The 18,221-nt window shown below is 44.6% G+C and overlaps 1 protein-coding gene across 2 annotated transcripts in view; it reads right to left on the bottom strand.

Annotated features, from left to right (window-relative positions):
• Positions 1–13,815, bottom strand: part of LOC137383033 (leucine-rich repeat-containing protein 75B-like) — a 242,317-nt gene extending 228,502 nt beyond the window's left edge. The window contains exon 1 of one of the 2 annotated variants that reach the window (XM_068055627.1): positions 13,260–13,815. In XM_068055627.1, the coding sequence (XP_067911728.1) occupies positions 13,260–13,553 (294 nt within the window). In that variant the 5' untranslated portion in view covers positions 13,554–13,815. The remainder of the gene's footprint in view (positions 1–13,259) is intronic. The other variant, XM_068055629.1, reaches the window with a different exon arrangement.
• Positions 13,816–18,221: the final 4,406 nt, after the last annotated feature.

Here is an 18,221-nt window from a genome sequence, read left to right as displayed (position 1 = left end):
GGGACACCAACTAAGCTTCTGACTGATAATGGAGGGGAATGTGCCAATAACAAGTTCAGAGAAATGTTTGAACACATGATTATGATTAGAAATATGAATATTGCAGCTGAAAGTCCTTTGGGCTCTGCGAAAGGAATCACGCGGTGATTGATGAAATGCTGTAACAATCCTAGCCGAACGACCAAACTGCAAGTTAACAACCACCCTAGCATGGGTGATTCATGCAAAGAATTTACTTCAGATGGTTCGAGGGTATAGTCCCTACCAATTGGTCAATGGATGAAATCCCAAATTGCCTTCTGTTCTGTGGGATAGTCGTCCTCGTATAGAAAGTATTACAATCAGATCAGTTTTGTTTTGCACATTTGAATGCTTTATATGGAGTGAGATAGGCTTTCATCAAGGCTGACGTCTCAGAGAAAATTCAGTGAGCTCTGAGGCATCGTACAAGACCATCTGAGACAGAATTTAATTCAGGAGATCTGGTCTATTAGAACAGAGAGGTTCATAGGGAATGAAAAGGCCCTGGTAAAGTAATAGGTCACGATGTTAAGACAGTAGTTATCAAACATGGCAATCAAACTGTTCAGGTCTATTCCTCATGATTAATCGGGATTAATTACAAAATCTCAGAATCTCAGCAGAAGTAAACGAGGCACCTTGTACCTCAAATGCTCATGTGTTTTGTGATGAAGATCCTGAGGAACAGAATACGATAAATAAAGGGCTGGATTGTGGTAATGCGATCATTATGTGGAGGACAGAGATATCACATCCAAAGGCCAATTGCCCAGAGTAGGGACTTTGGTGACGAATATTCCAGAGGGTCTAATGAATGGAGGGATGCAACAATTATGAGAGGTGCAGGAAAATCTACAGGTAAGTTTAAATATTGGTTGAATGTTCAAAATGATGGCCAAGAAGCCACAGCCATGGACTGGCAGAATGGGGTGAAAGAGTGGAGGGCAAAGAAAACACAGTGCAAGTTCTAACAGTGGGTCTGAAAGTGACTCTTACATCAGGAAAGAATCACATACTGGAGAAAGAGCCTCCAACAGTGCGAGAGGCAGATCTTACAGTAGTAGCCCTGAAAGACATCCAAGTGCAAGTACAGGCTGTAGCTTGAACAGACGACACAATGAAACGAGGGCTAAAGAACAGTTTTGCAATAGAATTAGCAGCAGAAATCCTTATGACCGTGAAGTTTTAGTGGCTGCCAATAAACTTGAGGATAAACTAATAAGAGAGGAAAACAAAGGGAATTAGATTGTTGGAGAGAGTTTGGAGTTTATTCTGAGGAGCAGATAAGAGACAGCCAGTCTTGTCGCATAGCTGGATTTATACTGAAAAAGAAAAGCAAAATACTGCAGATGCTGGAAATCTGAAATATAAACAAGAAATGCTGGAACCACTCAGCAGGTCTGGCAGCATCTGTGGAAAGAGAAGCAGAGTTAGCGTTTCGGGTCAGTGACCCTTCTTCGGAACTGACAAATATTAGAAATGTCACAGGTTATAAGCAAGTGAGGTGGGGGTGGGGCAAGAGATAACAAAGGAGAAGGTGTAGATTGGACAAGGCCACATAGCTGACCAAAAGGTCATGGATTTGCTGTACAAACATGCAGCAGGCCTCTCAGTGACCTCAGAAATCTCAACGTGCTTTACAGTAATAAAGCACTTTTGATGTGAAGTCACTATTGCAATGTAGTAAACACAGCAACTGATTTGCATACGAGCTCCCACAAACAGCAATGAAATAGATGACTAAACAATCTTTTTCTAGTTCTATTGGTGGAGGGATAAATATTAAACCAGCAGACCAGGGAGAACACCCCTGATCTTCAAGATAGTTCATCTGAACAGCCAGTCAGGATCTCAGTTTAATGCCTCATCCAAAAGACAGCATCTCCGACAGTGCAGCATCCCTTCAGCACTGCATTGGAGTGTCAGCTTAGATTTTGCACTCAAGTCTCTGGAGTGTGTCTTGAACACTTGGCCTGCTGACGGAGAGGGAATACTGTTACCCCTGAGCCATAGCTGCCACTTATGATCTGAACCCTGACTTTAGCAGCCTTGGCTTCTCCCTGTTTCTCTGCCAGTTCCTCCTATTCACATTCAGTCCAATAAAGGAACGAGTGAACTTTCTTTCTCAGCTCTGGTGAACTTTAGCCTTCCTTTTTTTTACTCTTCAGATACTGACGGCCTATTCTGCATTCCCAGCCTCTTGCTTTTGATTTCTGCCCATCATGTCGCCAGTTAAGCCAGCATCCCTGTCTCCCTCCTCGCCACATCCTCTTCACTACCTACAGGTTTGATTGTGGCAGATAAAGTGTTGAATATTCAGCTTCCTTCTTACTGGAGAAAGTACCAAACTGTCTCACATGGCTGTTCCCCAGACACAGAATTATTAAGAATTTTGGAATTGAAAACAAATATATTTTAGTGAAGGTCCACAAGTAGACCCAAAATGGCAAGACCTGCTTGATCTGGCATCAGAAAGCTTCTCTGTGTCACAGATTTACTGTTTTCAATTGGTGTTCGCCCAGAGATTTCTCCAGCACTGAGCCGTGTGGCTTGTTATTGATTCTCTGTGCTTTGGCCTTCATTTCTAATATTGTTTAGTTGCCATTGATCTCAGGCACAATGTCTCAGGGATTCACATGAAAAAAAAAATCAACGGTCCAAAGTGGCACAAACCACCTCCTCTGCCACTGCACCCCCCTCCCCCCGCCCCACCAAGTTCAGATTTCTCCAGTGGGAATCTCCATTTCACACACTTTCCTTGACATTACTGCTATATAACCATTGCGTTATTTAGACTTGCATCAAATGGTAATGTACAAAACACAGTGTCACAATTGAGGACTGCAGGTTGAGACAGAAAACCATGCACCAAGCTAGTGTGATGTAACAGTGTTGAGAATGCAGAACATGGAGTGGTTGAAGCAGACCTCACTGATAAGATTTAAAGGGAAGCTTGATGCATGAGGGAGAAGGGATGAGAGGGAAACAGGGGTCAGGTGGGAAGAGGTAATTAGAGTGGGAGGAGGTCCGTGTGGAGTATAAACACTGGTATAGACCAGTAGGGCTGATTGGCCTCTGTGCTGCAGATTCCATGGAATTGCAGGTTGATAGGTAAATTGGCCATTATAAATTGCCCCTAGTATAGGTAGGTGATAGGGGAATATAGGGACAGGTGAGGATGTGGCAGGAATATGGGATTAGTGTAGGATTAGTATAAATGGGTGGTTAATGGTCGGCACAGACTCGGTGGGCTGAAGGGCCTGTTTCAGTGCTGTATCTCTAAATCTAAAAAAAAAATCTAAAAATTCACAGGTATGGCCCTGTGTTAATTTAGATGACCTCAGTTGGAGATGTGTTGAAGACACAACTGGCCCGAGACTCCCTGGACTAGAGAAAGGAAAACCAAAGTTCCCGGTCCTGATTTACTTTCAACACCTTTTTTGGAGAGAGCCATGCCATGGCCATTGGACAAGGGAGGGATTGCATCATCTTTGGTTTGCACTGGAGTGCTGACTTGGGTTGCATTAGAGTGTGACAATGGAAGTTTGGTAACTGAGGATAATTAAAGGTTAATTTTATCTTAAATCTAATCTGTCTTTTATTTAGCAGAGTAACTTAACAGTTGCTGTTAGGGTTGGAGGAGGTTAGTTTTAGACCAGCTTTAAACAGGGTTCACTCGAGCTCTGCGTGCAGCTGCACCTTGTTAATTAGCGAATTGGCTTAAACCAGTTTTCAGGGGGCTCGAGTCAGTCAGTATAAAAGTGAGCTATCTTACAGTGCTGACTTTGTTTGCACTAGAGTGCTGCAGTGGAAGTTTACTAACTGAGGAAGTTCGGTAAGGAGGGAGCGAGGAGCTCCTTTCATTTCCTACCTGTCCAGAGTGAGGGGAGCTGAGAGCTTCCAAAGAGCACAGCTGACTGGGAGAAGACTCGGAGGGTGGAGGTCTGGACCGGTAAGCATAAAAAAAACTTACCTCTGGTAAAAGAAAACTGAAAGTGATGTCACAGGAAAGCTGTGACCTGATTGGCTGGTAGGGAATTTTTTTTTTAAACTGAATTTGAAAATAAAACATTGATAAAAATTGATTAAAACCCGAATTAACTAATTAATAAGTAGAGTAACTAAACCAGAGGGATGAGATGACTGTATTTAGACAGCATTTAATATTTACAGTAGGAATCTAGCACTAGGGACCATATAGTTAATTATAACAATTTAGTAAGGATTTAATAAGTATTTATTTATTTTAAATTAATTTATTAATTAATGCTAGAAATGTCAGTTAGAGGGGTGAAGTGCTTCACCTGTGAGATGTGGGAGGTCTGTGACGCTTCCAGCGTTCCGGATGACTACATCTGCAGGAAGTGTACCCAGTTGCAGCTCCTCACAGACCGCATGGATCGGTTGGAGCCGCAACTGGATGCACTTAGGAGCATGCAGGTGGCAGAAAGCGTCATAGACAGGAGTTTTATAGAAGTGGTTACACCCAAAGTGCAGGCAGTTAGATGGGTGACTGCTAGAAGGGGCAGGCAGTCAGTGTAGGAATCCCCTGTGGCTATACCCCTCTCCAACAAGTATACTGTTTTGGATACTGTTGGGGGAGGATGGCCTATCAGGGGAAAACAGCAGCAGCCAGAGCAGTGGCACCACGGCTGGCACTGTTGTTCAACAGGGAGGGACAAAGCGCAGAAGAGCAATAGTTATAGGGGACTCTATAGTCAGGGGCACAGATAGGCGCTTCTGTGGACGTGAAAGAGACTCCAGGATGGTATGTTGCCTCCTTGGTGCCAGGGTCAAGGATGTCTCTGAACGGACAGGGGGCAATCTGAAGGGTGAGGGTGAACAGCCAGAGGTTGTGGTACACATCGGTACCAACGACATAGGCAGGAAGAGTGATGAGGTCCTGCAGGGGGAGTTTAGGGAGTTAGGTAGAAAGTTAAAAGACATGATCTCTACGGTTGTAATCTCGGGATTACTCCCTGTGCCACATGCCAGTGAGGTTAGAAATAGGAAGATAGTTCAGCTAAACATGTGGCTGAACAGCTGGTGTAGAAGGGAGGGTTTCAGATATCTGGATCATTGGGATCTCTTCAGGGACAGATGGGACCTGTACAAGAAGGACGGGTTGCATTTAAACTGGAGAGGCACAAATATCCTGGCTGCGAGGTTTGCTAGCGTCACTCGGGAGGGTTTAAACTAGTGTGGCAGGGGGGTGGGAACCAGAGCAGTAGGACAGCAAGTGAAATAAATGAGGGGGAACTAGTAAATAAGGCCAGTAAGACTGAGAGGAAGAGCAGGCAGGGAGATGTTGCGGAGCACAGCGGGACTGATGGTCTGAAGTGCATTTGTTTCAATGCGAGAAGTATAACTCGTAAAGCAGATGAACGTAGAGCTTGGATTAGTACTTGGAAATATGATGTTGCTGCTATTACAGAGACTTGGTTGAGGGAAGGACAGGATTGGCAGCTAAATGTTCCAGGATTTAGAAGCTTCAGGCGGGATAGAGGGGGATGTAAAAGGGGTGGGGGAGTTGCATTACTTAAGGAGAATATCACAGCTGTACTGCGGGAGGACACCTTGGACGGGTCATGCAGCGAGGCAATATGGGTGGAGCTCAGGAATAGGAAGGGTAGAGTCACAATGTTGGGGGTTTTCCACAGGCCTCCCAACAGCCAGCGGGAGGTAGCGGAGCAGATATGTGGACAGTTTTTGGAAAGATGTAAAAGTAACAGGGTTGTAGTGGTGGGTGATTTTAACTTCCCCTATATTGACTGGGACTCTTAGTGCTAGGGGCTTGGATGGAGCAGAATTTGTAAGGAGCATCCAGGAGAGCTTCTTGAAACAGTATGTAGATAGTCCAACTAGGGATGGGGCCGTACTGGACCTGGTATTGGGGAATGAGCCCGGCCAAGTGGTCGAAATCTCAGTAGGGGAGCATTTCGGGAACAGTGACCATAATTCCATAAGTTTTAAGGTACTTGTGGATAAGGATAAGAGTAGTCCTCGAGTGAAGGTGCTAAATTGGGGGAAGGCTAATTATAACAATATTACGCAGGAACTGAAGAATTTAGATTGGGGGCGGCTGTTTGAGGGCAAATCAACATCTGGCATGTGGGAGTCTTTTAAATGTCAGTTGATTAGAATCCAGGACCAGCATGTTCCTGTGAGGAAGAAGGATAAGTTTGGCAAGTTTCGGGAACCTTGGATAACGCGGGATATTGTGAGCCTAGTCAAAAAGAAAAAGGAAGTATTCGTAAGGGCTGGAAGGCTGGGAACAGACGAATCCCTTGAGGAATATAAAGACAGTAGGAAGGAACTTAAGCAAGGAGTCAGGAGGGCTAAAAGGGGTCATGAAAAGTCATTGGCAAAAAGGATTAAGGAAAATCCCAAGGCTTTTTATACGTATATAAAGAGCAAGAGGGTAACTAGGGAAAGGGTTGGCCCACTCAAGGACAGAGAAGGGAATCTATGTGTGGAGCCAGAGGAAATGGGCGAGGTACTAAATGAATCCTTTGCATCAGTATTCACCAAAGAGAAGGACTTGGTGGATGATGAGCCGAGGGAAGGGAGTGTAGATGGTCTCAGTCATCTCCTTATCAAAAGGAGGTGGTGTTGGGTGTCTTGCAAAGCATTAAGGTAGATAAGTTCCCAGGGCCTGATGGGATCTACCCCAGAATACTGAAGGAGGCAAGGGAAGAAATTGCTGGGGTCTTCACAGAAATCTTTGCATCCTCATTGGCTACAGGTGAGGTCCCAGAGGACTAGAGAATAGCCAATGTTGTTCCTTTGTTTAAGAAGGGTAGCAAGGATAATCCAGGAAATTATAGGCCGGTGACATTTACGTCAGTGGTAGGGAAATTATTAGAGAGGATTCTTCGGGACAGGATTTACTCCCATTTGGAAACAAACGAACCTATTAGCGAGAGGCAGCATGGTTTTGTGAAGGGGAGGTCGTGTCTCACTAATTTGATTGAGTTTTTTGAGGAAGTGATGAAGATGATTGATGAAGGAAGGGCAGTGGATGTTATCTATATGGACTTCAGTAAAGCCTTTGACAAGGTCCCTCATGGCAGACTGGTACAAAAGGTGAAGTCACACGGGATCAGAGGTGAGCTGGCAAGATGGATACAGAACTGGCTCGGTCATAGAAGACAGAGGGTAGCAGTGGAAGGGTGTTTTTCTGAATGGAGGGATGTGACTAGTGGTGTTCTGCAGGGATCAGTGCTGGGACCTTTGCTGTTTGTAGTATATATAAATGATTTGGAGGAAAATGTAGCTGGTCTGATTAGTAAGTTTGCGGACGACACAAAGGTTGGTGGAGTTGCGGATAGTGATGAGGATTATCAGAGGATACAGCAGGATATCGATCGGTTGGAGACTTGGGCGGAGAAATGGCAGATGGTGTTTAATCTGGACAAATGTGAGGTTATGCATTTTGGAAAGCCTAATGCAGGTGGGAAGTATACAGTAAATGGCAGAACCCTTAGGAGTATTGACAGGCAGAGAGATCTGGGCGTACAGGTCCACAGGCCACTGAAAGTGGCAACGCAGGTGGATAAGGTAGTTAAGAAGGCATACGGCATGCTTGCCTTCATCAGTTGGGGCATAGAGTATAAAAATTGGCTAGTCAAGCTGCAGCTGTACAGAACTTTAGTTAGGCCACACTTAGAATATTGCGCGCAATTCTGGTCGCCACACTACCAGAAGGACACAGTCAGTGATTTAAACCTTCATCTCATCAAACCTTCTTTCCTCTGAGCTCACTACTCTCCTATTCTCTTTCCAGATTAACTCCCTTACCCATATTCACAGCCACCCTCTCAACCCTGCCATCTCATGTGACCTCGCTACTCCCATTGTGTCAAGCACAGGTAAAGCCCTTTTGGATCACTTCCTTGTATCCCTCCCCACCTATATTCCCCTCCCCACCCCCCCATCCCTACTTCTTTCTGTTTCTGGAGAAAACGCTCCTTAAATTCACTTATAACTGTACTTTCAAACTCCACCCGCCCCCCCATCTAGCCATTGGCGGCCCCCATTCATTATGGCATTTCTGCTACTACCGATCTGCTCAATCACATCCTCGCCTCCTTCTTTGATGTCCTATTCCTCAGTAAAACCATTACTTTCTTTCGCCTTTGGTACAGCCCACACCCATCACCTCTGTGCTTGTTGATCTACATTGGCTCCGGCCTGGCAAGGCCTTAATTTCAATATTTTCATCCTTGTTTTCAAATGCTTCCAGGCCGTGCCTCATCAGATCTCTGGATCTTTCTCCAGCCTTACAAGCCTTCACTTCCAATTCTGGCCTCTTGGGCATCCCTGATTGCTCCACCATTGGTGGATGTACCATCAGCTACTTAGGCCCCAAGCTCTAGAATTTCCTCTCTTTACCTTGTCATCTCTCTACCTCTCTCTCTCCTTCTTTAAAAGGCTCCTTAAAACCTACCTCTTTATTTAAGACTTTGGTCATCTATCCTAATACCCCCTTATGTGGCTCGGGGCCAAATTTTGTTTGATAATGCTCCTGTGAAGTGCCTTCAATGTTTTACTGATGTTGACGGTGCTATATAAATGCAAGATGTTATTTTTTGCATGCCAAGAAAAGTGAACAATATAAGAGAATCGCAATAGTGGTACCACAGAACCAAGACTGCAGTGCAGTCAAACGACATGGCAAGAAGGGATTCAGGAATTAAATTGACAGAAAGCTAGAACTGGTGGCAGAGAATCGAAAGAAGACACCAGGAAGAGGCAGGGCTTATGTCTCTATCCACAGGAGCAGGTATTCCCATTTTTACTGCTCCAATTACCTTAGATGTTAGCATGCTGAGTTGTCAACTGTGCTTTGTATTGTATTAGAACTCTAAGTACCACAACCATTTTAATGTAGTCTTATCTTATACTAACCTCGGCTGGAAAAAGAAAATGAGCTTGAGAGGGTTAGCAGAGGGTTGACAGCACCTTGGGCCATTACTCCAGCAAGAGGCTGTGCCTTTGGGGAGTGGGAGCTGAGAAAGGTGGATTCAAAATGAACAATTAACCAGAAAAGCCACTGAGGGTTCATTCTTCACACACGAGCTTAGACAGTACAATTCAGAGAACCAGAGTTAACCCTGTCCCTAACCAACACCATAGGTGCACCTTCCTGCAGGGGTCTGGGAATAGGAATTAAGAGCAGAAATCCCCCACCCCACCCACTAACTCATTTCAGGAACTCTGAGGCCAATCATACTTCCCTCAGTTGCTGTCCCACTGACCATAGTTAGCACCGTCAGTTCTGGCTCAGTGGTAGTATTTTCTCCTCCAAGTCAGATAACTGTGGGTTCAAGTCCCACTCCAAAAACTTGAACACATAATCCAGGCTGACACTCCCGAAGCAATTATGAGAGAGTGCTGCACTGTCAGAGGTGCCATCTTTCAGATGAGATTTTAAACTGACAGGTTAATAAAACAGGTTATCTGGAAATTTATCTCATTGCGGGTTTGTGGGATCTTGCTGTATGCAAATTTGGCTGCTGCGTTTCCTACAATTACAACAGTGACTACACTTCAAAAGTACGCATTTGGCTGTAATGTGCTTTGGAAAGTCCTGAGGTCATGAAAGGTTCTATGTAAACGCAAATTCTTTCTTTAACACAGCAACAGCAAATACCTGATAGTTGACATCCTATAATTTCCCCTAGGATAACACTGCTTCTGCACTGTATTTATAGTAAGATTACTTGGCGCAGAGACCAAAACTAACCCAACATTAGTGGCTCAGAACTGTTGTATTTGACAATGACTTTCTTTAAGTAAATTTGTTACATATTGTTTTAATAACAAGCAGTTCCAACATGAATCTGTCTGCATTTACAATTTAGTGACATTTAGAATATTTTCATTTGATTTGAAATGTTTTCAGTGAGAGTTGGAATATTTTACACAGTATTACAGTTACATAGTATTTACAGCACAGAAACAGGCCATTCGGCCCAACAGGTCCATGTTCCACACAAGCATCGTCCTGTCACTCTTTGTCTAACATCAATAAATTTTTCCATTCCTTTCTCCCTCATGTGTTTACCTAATGTCCCCTTAAATGCATCTATGTTATTCACTTCAACTACTCCTTGTGGTAGTGGGTTCCACATTCTCGGTGCATACAACAAGCTTAATACAGTAATCATGGGGGAACTTAATCCTCATATAAACTTGGCAACCAAATTTGCAGTAATATTATGGAGGTCGAGTTCATCGAATATATACAAGATAGGTTTTTAGATCATTATGTCGAGGAACCAACTGGGAAACAGGCTATTTTGGATCCAGTGCAATGAAAAAGGGTTAATTAATAACCTTTATAGGAAAAGGGCCTCTAGGGAAGAATGACCATAATATGATAGAATTTTATATTGAGTTTGAAAGTGATTTAGTTAAGTCCGAATCTAGGATCCTGAAATCTAAACAAAGCAAACAAGTTATGGGGATAAGTTGGCTAAGGTAGATTAGGGAACTACAATAAACGATATGATGGTAGACAAGCAAGTATTTAAAGAATTAATACATAATTTGCAACAAATATACATTCCTGTCAGGCACAAAAACTCCACAGAAAAAGTGGTTAATAAGAGGAGCTAAAGATAGTATTAGATCAAAGGTAGAGGCTTATAATTGCCAGAAAGAGTAGCAAGCCTGAGGATTGGGAGGATTTTAGAATTCTGTAAAGGAGGACCAAGAAATTGATTAGGAAAGAGAAAAGAGGATATGAGATTAGTGAAAGTAAACGTGGGCCTATTAGAGGCAGAGACAGCTGAAATTACAATGGGGAATAAGGAAATGGCACAGACATTAAACAAATACTTTGTATCGGTCTTCACAGTAGCAGACACAATAAACATTCTGGGAATATTGGGGAACCAAGGTTCTAGTGAGAATGAGGAATTTAAAGAAATTAATATAAGTAGAGAAATAGTATTTCTGAAGTCAACGGGACTAAATGGTGACAAATCTCTTAAACTTTCTGAGGATGTAACTAGTAGGATGGGTAATGGGGATCCAGTGGATGTAGAGTATTTGGATTTTTAAAAAGCCACACGGAGGTTATTACACAAAATTAGGAATCATAGGAACGGGGGGTAATAAATTAATATGCATTGAGGACTGGTGAATGGACAGAAAACAGTGTAGGAATAAATGGGACATTTTTGTGTTGGCAGGCTAACTATTGGTGTACAACAAGGATCTGTACTTGGCTTCAGCTAATCACAATCTGTATTAATGGCTTACACGAGGAGTCTGAGAGTAACGTAACCAAGTTTGGTCATGCTCTAAAATTAGGTGGGCAAGTAAGCGGTGAAACGGATGCAAAGAGGTTGCAGAGGGATATAGACAGGTTGAGTCAGAATTTATTTTTGAATGGAGAGAGACTGGGAAATGTTTGCATTCAGAGGGATCTGGGTGTCCTTGTACATGAATCACAAAAAGTTAATATGCAGGTACAGCAGGCATATTAGCTTTTGTTACAAAGGGATTGGAGTATAAGAGTGAAGAAGCTTTACTATAATTATACAGGGCACTGATGAGGCCACACCTGGAATACTGTGTGCAGTTTTGGTCTCCTAACTTAAGGAAAGACATACTTGCGCTCAGAGTGCAACGAAGATTTCATTAGACTGATTCCTGGGATGAGGGATTGGCCTAAGAGGAGATTGAGTAGACTTGGCCTACATTCCCTGGAGTTTAGAAGAATGAGAGGTGATCTAATTGAAAAATATAAAGTTCTTAAAGAGGTTTGACCAGGCAGATGCTGAGAAAATGTTTCCCCTGGGTGGGAAATCCAAACACAGGGTCATTGACTCAAGAATAAGGAGTCGATCATTTAGGACTGAGATGAGAAGAAATTTCTTGTGTTCTTGAAGTTTCTCCTGAATATTCTAATGGATTTATCAGTGACTATCTTTTATTTATGGCCATTTGTTTGGTCTCTCTATCTACCCTTTCAAACCCTTGCATTATCTTGAAGATTTGATCAGGTCATCCCTCAGTCTTCTCTTCTCCAGAGAAAAGAACTCAAGTCTATTCAATCTTTCCTGATAGTTACAACCTCTCAATTCTGGTACCATTCCAGTAAATCTTTTTTGCACCTTCCCCTGTGCCTCTCTACAGTAGGAGTTGGAATATTTCAGAGAGAATTGGAATCTGTTAGTGAGGTTTTGAATATCCTAGTGATATTTTACATGTTTATATCAAGATCTGTAATATTTTAATTATGTTTGTAATATTTGCGTGAAATTTAGAACGGAGCAGTAAGAGGCACTGGAATATTTACTGTGAGATGTCAAATGCTGCAGTGAGATTGCGTGTTTTTTTTGGTAATCTTGTAGTCAGACTTGTACGATCAGAGCTAGTGAGTTTGGGAATATTTGAATAAGATTTACAACGTTTGGTTAATTAAAACTTAGTGACACTTAAAAAGTAACCCTTAAGTTACATTCCAACAAAAAAGTGACACTTGGAATAAAACTTCAACAAAAAAAAAATCATTCCAGTTAAGAAACTTAATGAAATGAGTACTTACATATTTGTATTGTAAAAATCAAGTGAGGCACTAACTCAAATTAAGCGATTTTAAGTGAGATTTGGGATGCTTTACTGAGATGTAGGTTTTTTTTTGTGAGATTGTTAGGATTCTCCCATATGTATGGGATGAGCAGGAGCTTGTCAGATCTCAGACTGCAGTGCAAACTTCTTGTGAGACCTCTTATTGAGACTCGAAGCACCCTCTGCCTCCCTCTATATAATTTCTACACATTACTGGAAATACACAGGAGGCGGCAGGTTACATACAGCTTGTATGGTCCAACATGAAATCTGAAAGTCGCAGAAAGCCAGACGGCGGGTGGAAGGAAGGGAGTCACCAGTGGGTGGAACACCTTGTAACCAGACAGAGATACTGAGATTCTCAACGGGGCGGCTCAGTCTGGCTAGAACTCTTACACCTGTCACAGAACCATCATGCAAAGAAAAATCCTCTCAAACACTGCTTTAAATGTTAGTTAATTTTAAGGGGAAGAAAGTCAATGAAGGGAATGATTCTCGAGATGTAAGTAAAAGAACGGAACGGAATACATAACTTGAAAAATTATCGATGAATGATGGGTTTGCCTTAAAGTGAGTACTGGGCACACTCAGCAGATGTCTCCGCGGCCGCTCGGCCCATTGTATGTGTGCTATCGCCCCCTTTAGCTCCTCACCTTGCGCAGCAGCCTGAGGAGCCCGGCCGCCTGTTCGGCTCTGTGTTCCCGGAGGAGCACCTGGATTTCCCTGATCCAGCCCACCCTGCGGACGTAGGGAGCCGGCGCCGTCTTCTGGAAGAGCAGGGAAGCGAGGGGGAAGTCGCCGCCGCCGCGCCGCTCGCTGCTGCTGCTCACCGCCGTTACCGTGCGAGGAGCCGGGGACACCGAGGAGAATTCCTGGACGGACGCAGACCTGGGGCGCTCCTCTTGCGGGCTCACACCGCCGCCTCCTTTCGTTAATTTCGAGCCCATTTTTTCAAGTTGTGACTGCGGTGAAATTGATCAGAGAGTCGGTTTCACGGAGCAGCTGCTCGCTCCCTGCCTGAGAAACTGCACCGTTAATAGCCCCCTTACAACATCTCAGTGAAGACTTTACACTGTCCTGCATCCATGAGAAAACCAACAGGTCCAGTCTTTCCTCTGTGTATGTGTGCAGTCTCTCCTCTCCTTGCTCTCTCTCTCTCTCTGTCCGGGTGTGACTGAACAATCACAACAGTCGAGTTTTTAACCAAGCGTGCTTACACACGGCGTCTACTGCGTGCTCTGATGAAGATTTGTACGGAGGGAGGATCTGCAGCCAAAGCCCAGCTGCAGCGGGGTGAATGAGGGCCGAGCTCGGAAATGCAAAACCGCACCGCATTCAATTCGGATCATATCCTGTTTTTATTTTCAATGTGTGATTGGCCAGGATTGTATTGCAAATGGCTCGAGCAAAGCCAGTGAACCATCTGAATCTGTATCCATCAGCCTCCATATCCAAAGGATCATCCTCCGCCATTTTCGCCACCTCCAGCGTGATGCCACTACCAGTCGCATCTTCCCCTCCCTTCCCCTGTCAGCATTCCGAAGGGATCGGTCCCTCCGCGACACCCTGGTCCACTCCTCCATTACCCCCACCACCTCGTCCCCGTCCCAGGGCACCTTCCCTTGCAATCGCAGGAGGTGTAATACCTGCCCATTTACCTCCTCTCTCCTCACTATCCCAGGCCCCAAACACTCCTTTCAGGTGAAGCAGCGATTTACTTGTACTTCTTTCAATGTAGTATACTGTATTCACTGCTCACAGTGTGGTCTCCTCTACATTGGGGAGACCAAGCGCAGACTGGGTGACCGCTTTGCGGAACATCTCCGCTCAGTCCGCAAGCAGGACCCTGAGCTTCCGGTTGCTTGCCATTTCAACACTCCCTCATGCTCACATCTCTGTCCTGGGATTGCTGCAGTGTTCCAGTGAACATCAACGCAAGCTCGAGGAACAGCATCTCATCTACCGATTAGGCACACTACAGCCTGCCGGACTGAACATTGAGTTCAATAATTTCAGAGCATGACAGCCCCCCACTTTACTTTCATTTTTAGTCATTTTTAGTTATTTTTTCTTCCTTTTTTTTGCATTCCTTTTTACATTTTTTACAATTTTTTTTGCATTTATTTCATTTCATCTTAGTTTGTTCAGTTTGCTTACCCACTGTTTTTTTCAGGTTGTTTTTCTTCAGGTTTGCACTTGCTGATGTTCAATATTCAGTATATTCACACCTAATCTGTACTAATGCTTTGTCTTTCAACACACCATTAACATATTGTTTGCCTTTGCTCCGTGATCTTTTGGTCAGCTATGTGGCCTGGTCCAATCTGCACCTTCTCCTTTGTTATCTCTTGCCCAACCCCCACCTCACTTGTTTATAATCTGTGACTTTTCTAATATTTGTCAGTTCCGAAGAAGGGTCACTGACCCGAAACGTTAACTCTGCTTCTCTTTCCACAGATGCTGCCAGACCTGCTGAGTGAATCCAGCATTTCTTGTTTTTGTTCCATCAGCCTATCAGGCAAAGCATTCCAAATCTGAACCAACTCATTGTGTGAAAAACATTTTCCACATGGCCTTTTGCCAAATCACCTTAAATCTGTGCCCTCTCCTTATCAACACTTCAGCTACTGGAAACAGTTTCTCTTTACTCTATCTAAACCCTTCATAATTTTACACACCCCTATCAAATCTCCTCTTCACCTTCTCTGCTTGAAGAACAACACCAGCTTCTCCAGTCTATCCACATAACTGCAATCCTTCATCCCATTATCTTTCGAATAAATCTTGTCCGTCCCCTCTTCAAAGCTTTCACATCCTTCCTAATGTGTGGTGCCCAGAATTGTACACAATACTCCAGTGGGGCCCAAACTAGTGTTTTATATCATTGTCGTCAGCATCCTTGCATCTATGTGAGATGATGGATGTGCAGCAAATCCATTGGTGATGGGATAGTTTCACATGGTGCACTTTTGCTGTTGGCTGAAGAGACCAGCCCATGAGAGACAGGTTTTGCCACAAGTGCAGCATACCAGGTGGTTATCGGGGTCATTGTGAGGTGCTGTTTTCACCATCAGAGCCTACTGCCAAGCTGCTGTAGTCACTGATCTTCATGGTGGCATACATTGGCCCACAGGGAACATGGTGTGAAAATCAATGTTTAGAGCCTTGATGTCACGCTTGCAAGCATCCTTGAAATGGAGCTTTGAACATCCAACTGGTCTTCTGGCTTCGGCTACCTCCCCATACTGAATATCCTAATGCGGCCGTCTTGCATCCTGCAAATGTGCCAGAGTCAGCAAAGTTGCCTCTGGTTGTTGAGTGCTCCTGTAGTTGTTGCAGTGCAAAAGACAAGATTGAAGCATTTGCAAATATCTTTAGCCTGAAGTGCCGAGTGGATGATCCGTCTCGTCCTCCTCCTGAGGTCCCCAGCATCACAAATGCCAGTCTTCAGCCAATTTGTTTCACTCCATGTCAGATCAAGAAACGACTGAAGGCACTTCTTCTTCTTCTTCTTCTTCTTCTTTGGCCTTCTTATCTCGAGAGACAATGGGTAAGCGCCTGGAGGTGGTCAGTGGTTTGTGGAGCAGCGCCTGGAGTGGCTATAAAGGCCAATTCCAGAGTGAAAGACTCTTCAACAGGTGCTACAGATAAAATTTGTTTGTCGGGGCTGTTACACAGTTGGCTCTCCCCTTGCGCTTCTGTCTTTTTTCCTGCCAACAGCTAAGTCTCTTCGACTCGCCACACTTTAGCCCCGCCTTTATGGCTGCCCGCGAGCTCTGGCCATCACTGGCAACTGACTCCCACGACTTGTGATCAATGTCACAGGACTTCATGTCGCGTTTGCAGACGTCTTTAAAGTGAAGACATGGACGGCCGGTGGGTCTGATACTAGTGACGAGCTCGCTGTACAATGTGTCCTTGGGGATCCTGCCATCTTCCATGCGGCTCACATGGCCAAGCCATCTCAAGCGCCACTGTCTAAGTATTGTGTATAAGCTGGGGATGTTGGCCGCCTCGAGGACTTCTGTGTTGGAGATATGGTCCTGCCACCTGATGCCAAGGATTCTCTGGAGGCAGCGAAGATGGAATGAATTGAGACGTCGCTCTTGGCTGACACACGTTGTCCAGAGCTCACTGCCGTAGAGCAAGGTACTGAGGTAATGAAGGCACTGGATACTGCAAAAGCTATGGACCTTTTTGACAATATCCCGGCTGTCGTACTGAAGGCCTGTGCTCCAGAACGTGCCACACCCCCAGTACAGCTACAACACTGGCATCTACCTGACGATGTGGAAAATTGCCCAGGAATCCCCTGTTCCCAAAAAGCAGGACAAATCCAATCTGGCCAATTACTGCCCCATCAGTCTACTCTCGATTTATCAGTAAAGTGATGGAAGGTTGTCAACAGTGCTATCAAGTGGCACTTAAACAGCAATAACTGCTCGCCAATGCTCAGTTTGGGTTCCCCCAGGGCCACTTGGCTCCAGATGTTATTACAGCTTTGATCCAAACATGGACCAGAGCTAAATTCAAGAGATGAGGTAAGAGTGACTGCCCTTGACATCGAAGCACCATTTGGCCGAGAATGGCATCAAGGAGCCCTAGCAAAATTGCAATCAATGAAATCAAGGGGAAAGCTCTCCACTGGTTGAAGTCATACCAGCAGAAAGGAAGATTGTTCTGGTTGTTGGAGGCCAATCATCTCAGCCCCACGCCATCATTGCAGGAGTTCCTCAGGGTAGTGTCCTAGGCCCAACCATCTTCAGCTGCTTCATCAATGACCTTCCCTCCATCATAAGATCAGAAGTGGGGATGTATGCTGATGATTGCACAATGTTCAGCACCATTCGCGACTCCTCAGATACTGAAGCAGCCTCTGTCCAGATGCAGCAAGGCCTGGACAACATCCAGGCTTGGGTGATAAGTGGCAAGTAACATTCGTACCACACAAGTGTTGGATAATGACCATCTCCAACAAGAGAGAATCTAACCATGTTCCTTGACATTCAAATGCATTACCATTGCTGAATCCCCCACTATCAACACCCTGAAGGTTATCATTGACCAGAAACATAACTGGACCAGCCAAATAAGTACTGTTACTACAAGAGCTGGTCAGAGGCTGGGAATTCTGCAGTGAGTAACTCACCTCCTGACTCCCCAAAGCCTGTCCATCATCTACAAGGTATAAGTCAGAAGTTTATGGAATATTCTCCAGCTGATAGATGAGTGCAGCTCCAACAACACTCAAGAAGCTCAATACCATCTAGGCCAAAGCAGCAGTGTGTACCGTCTACAAGATGCACTGCAGCAATGCACCAAGGCTCCTTAGACAGCACCTTCCAAACCCACGACCTCTACCAACGAGAAGGGCAAGGGCAGCAAATACATGGGAACACCACCACCTGCAAGTTCCCCTCCAAGTCACACACCATCCTGACTTGAAACTATATCGCCATTCCTTCACTGTCGCTGGGTCAAAATCCTGGAACTCCCTTCCTAACAGCACTGTGGGTATACCTACCCCACATGGACTGCAGCGGTTCAAGAAGGCAGCTCACCACCACCTTCTCAAGGGCAATTAGGGATGGGCAATAAATGCTGGCGTGGCCAGC

This window comes from Heterodontus francisci, chromosome 23 (genome assembly GCF_036365525.1).
Source record: "Heterodontus francisci isolate sHetFra1 chromosome 23, sHetFra1.hap1, whole genome shotgun sequence".
NCBI lineage: Eukaryota > Metazoa > Chordata > Chondrichthyes > Heterodontiformes > Heterodontidae > Heterodontus > Heterodontus francisci.
This window is presented reverse-complemented; position numbering and strand designations above follow the sequence as displayed.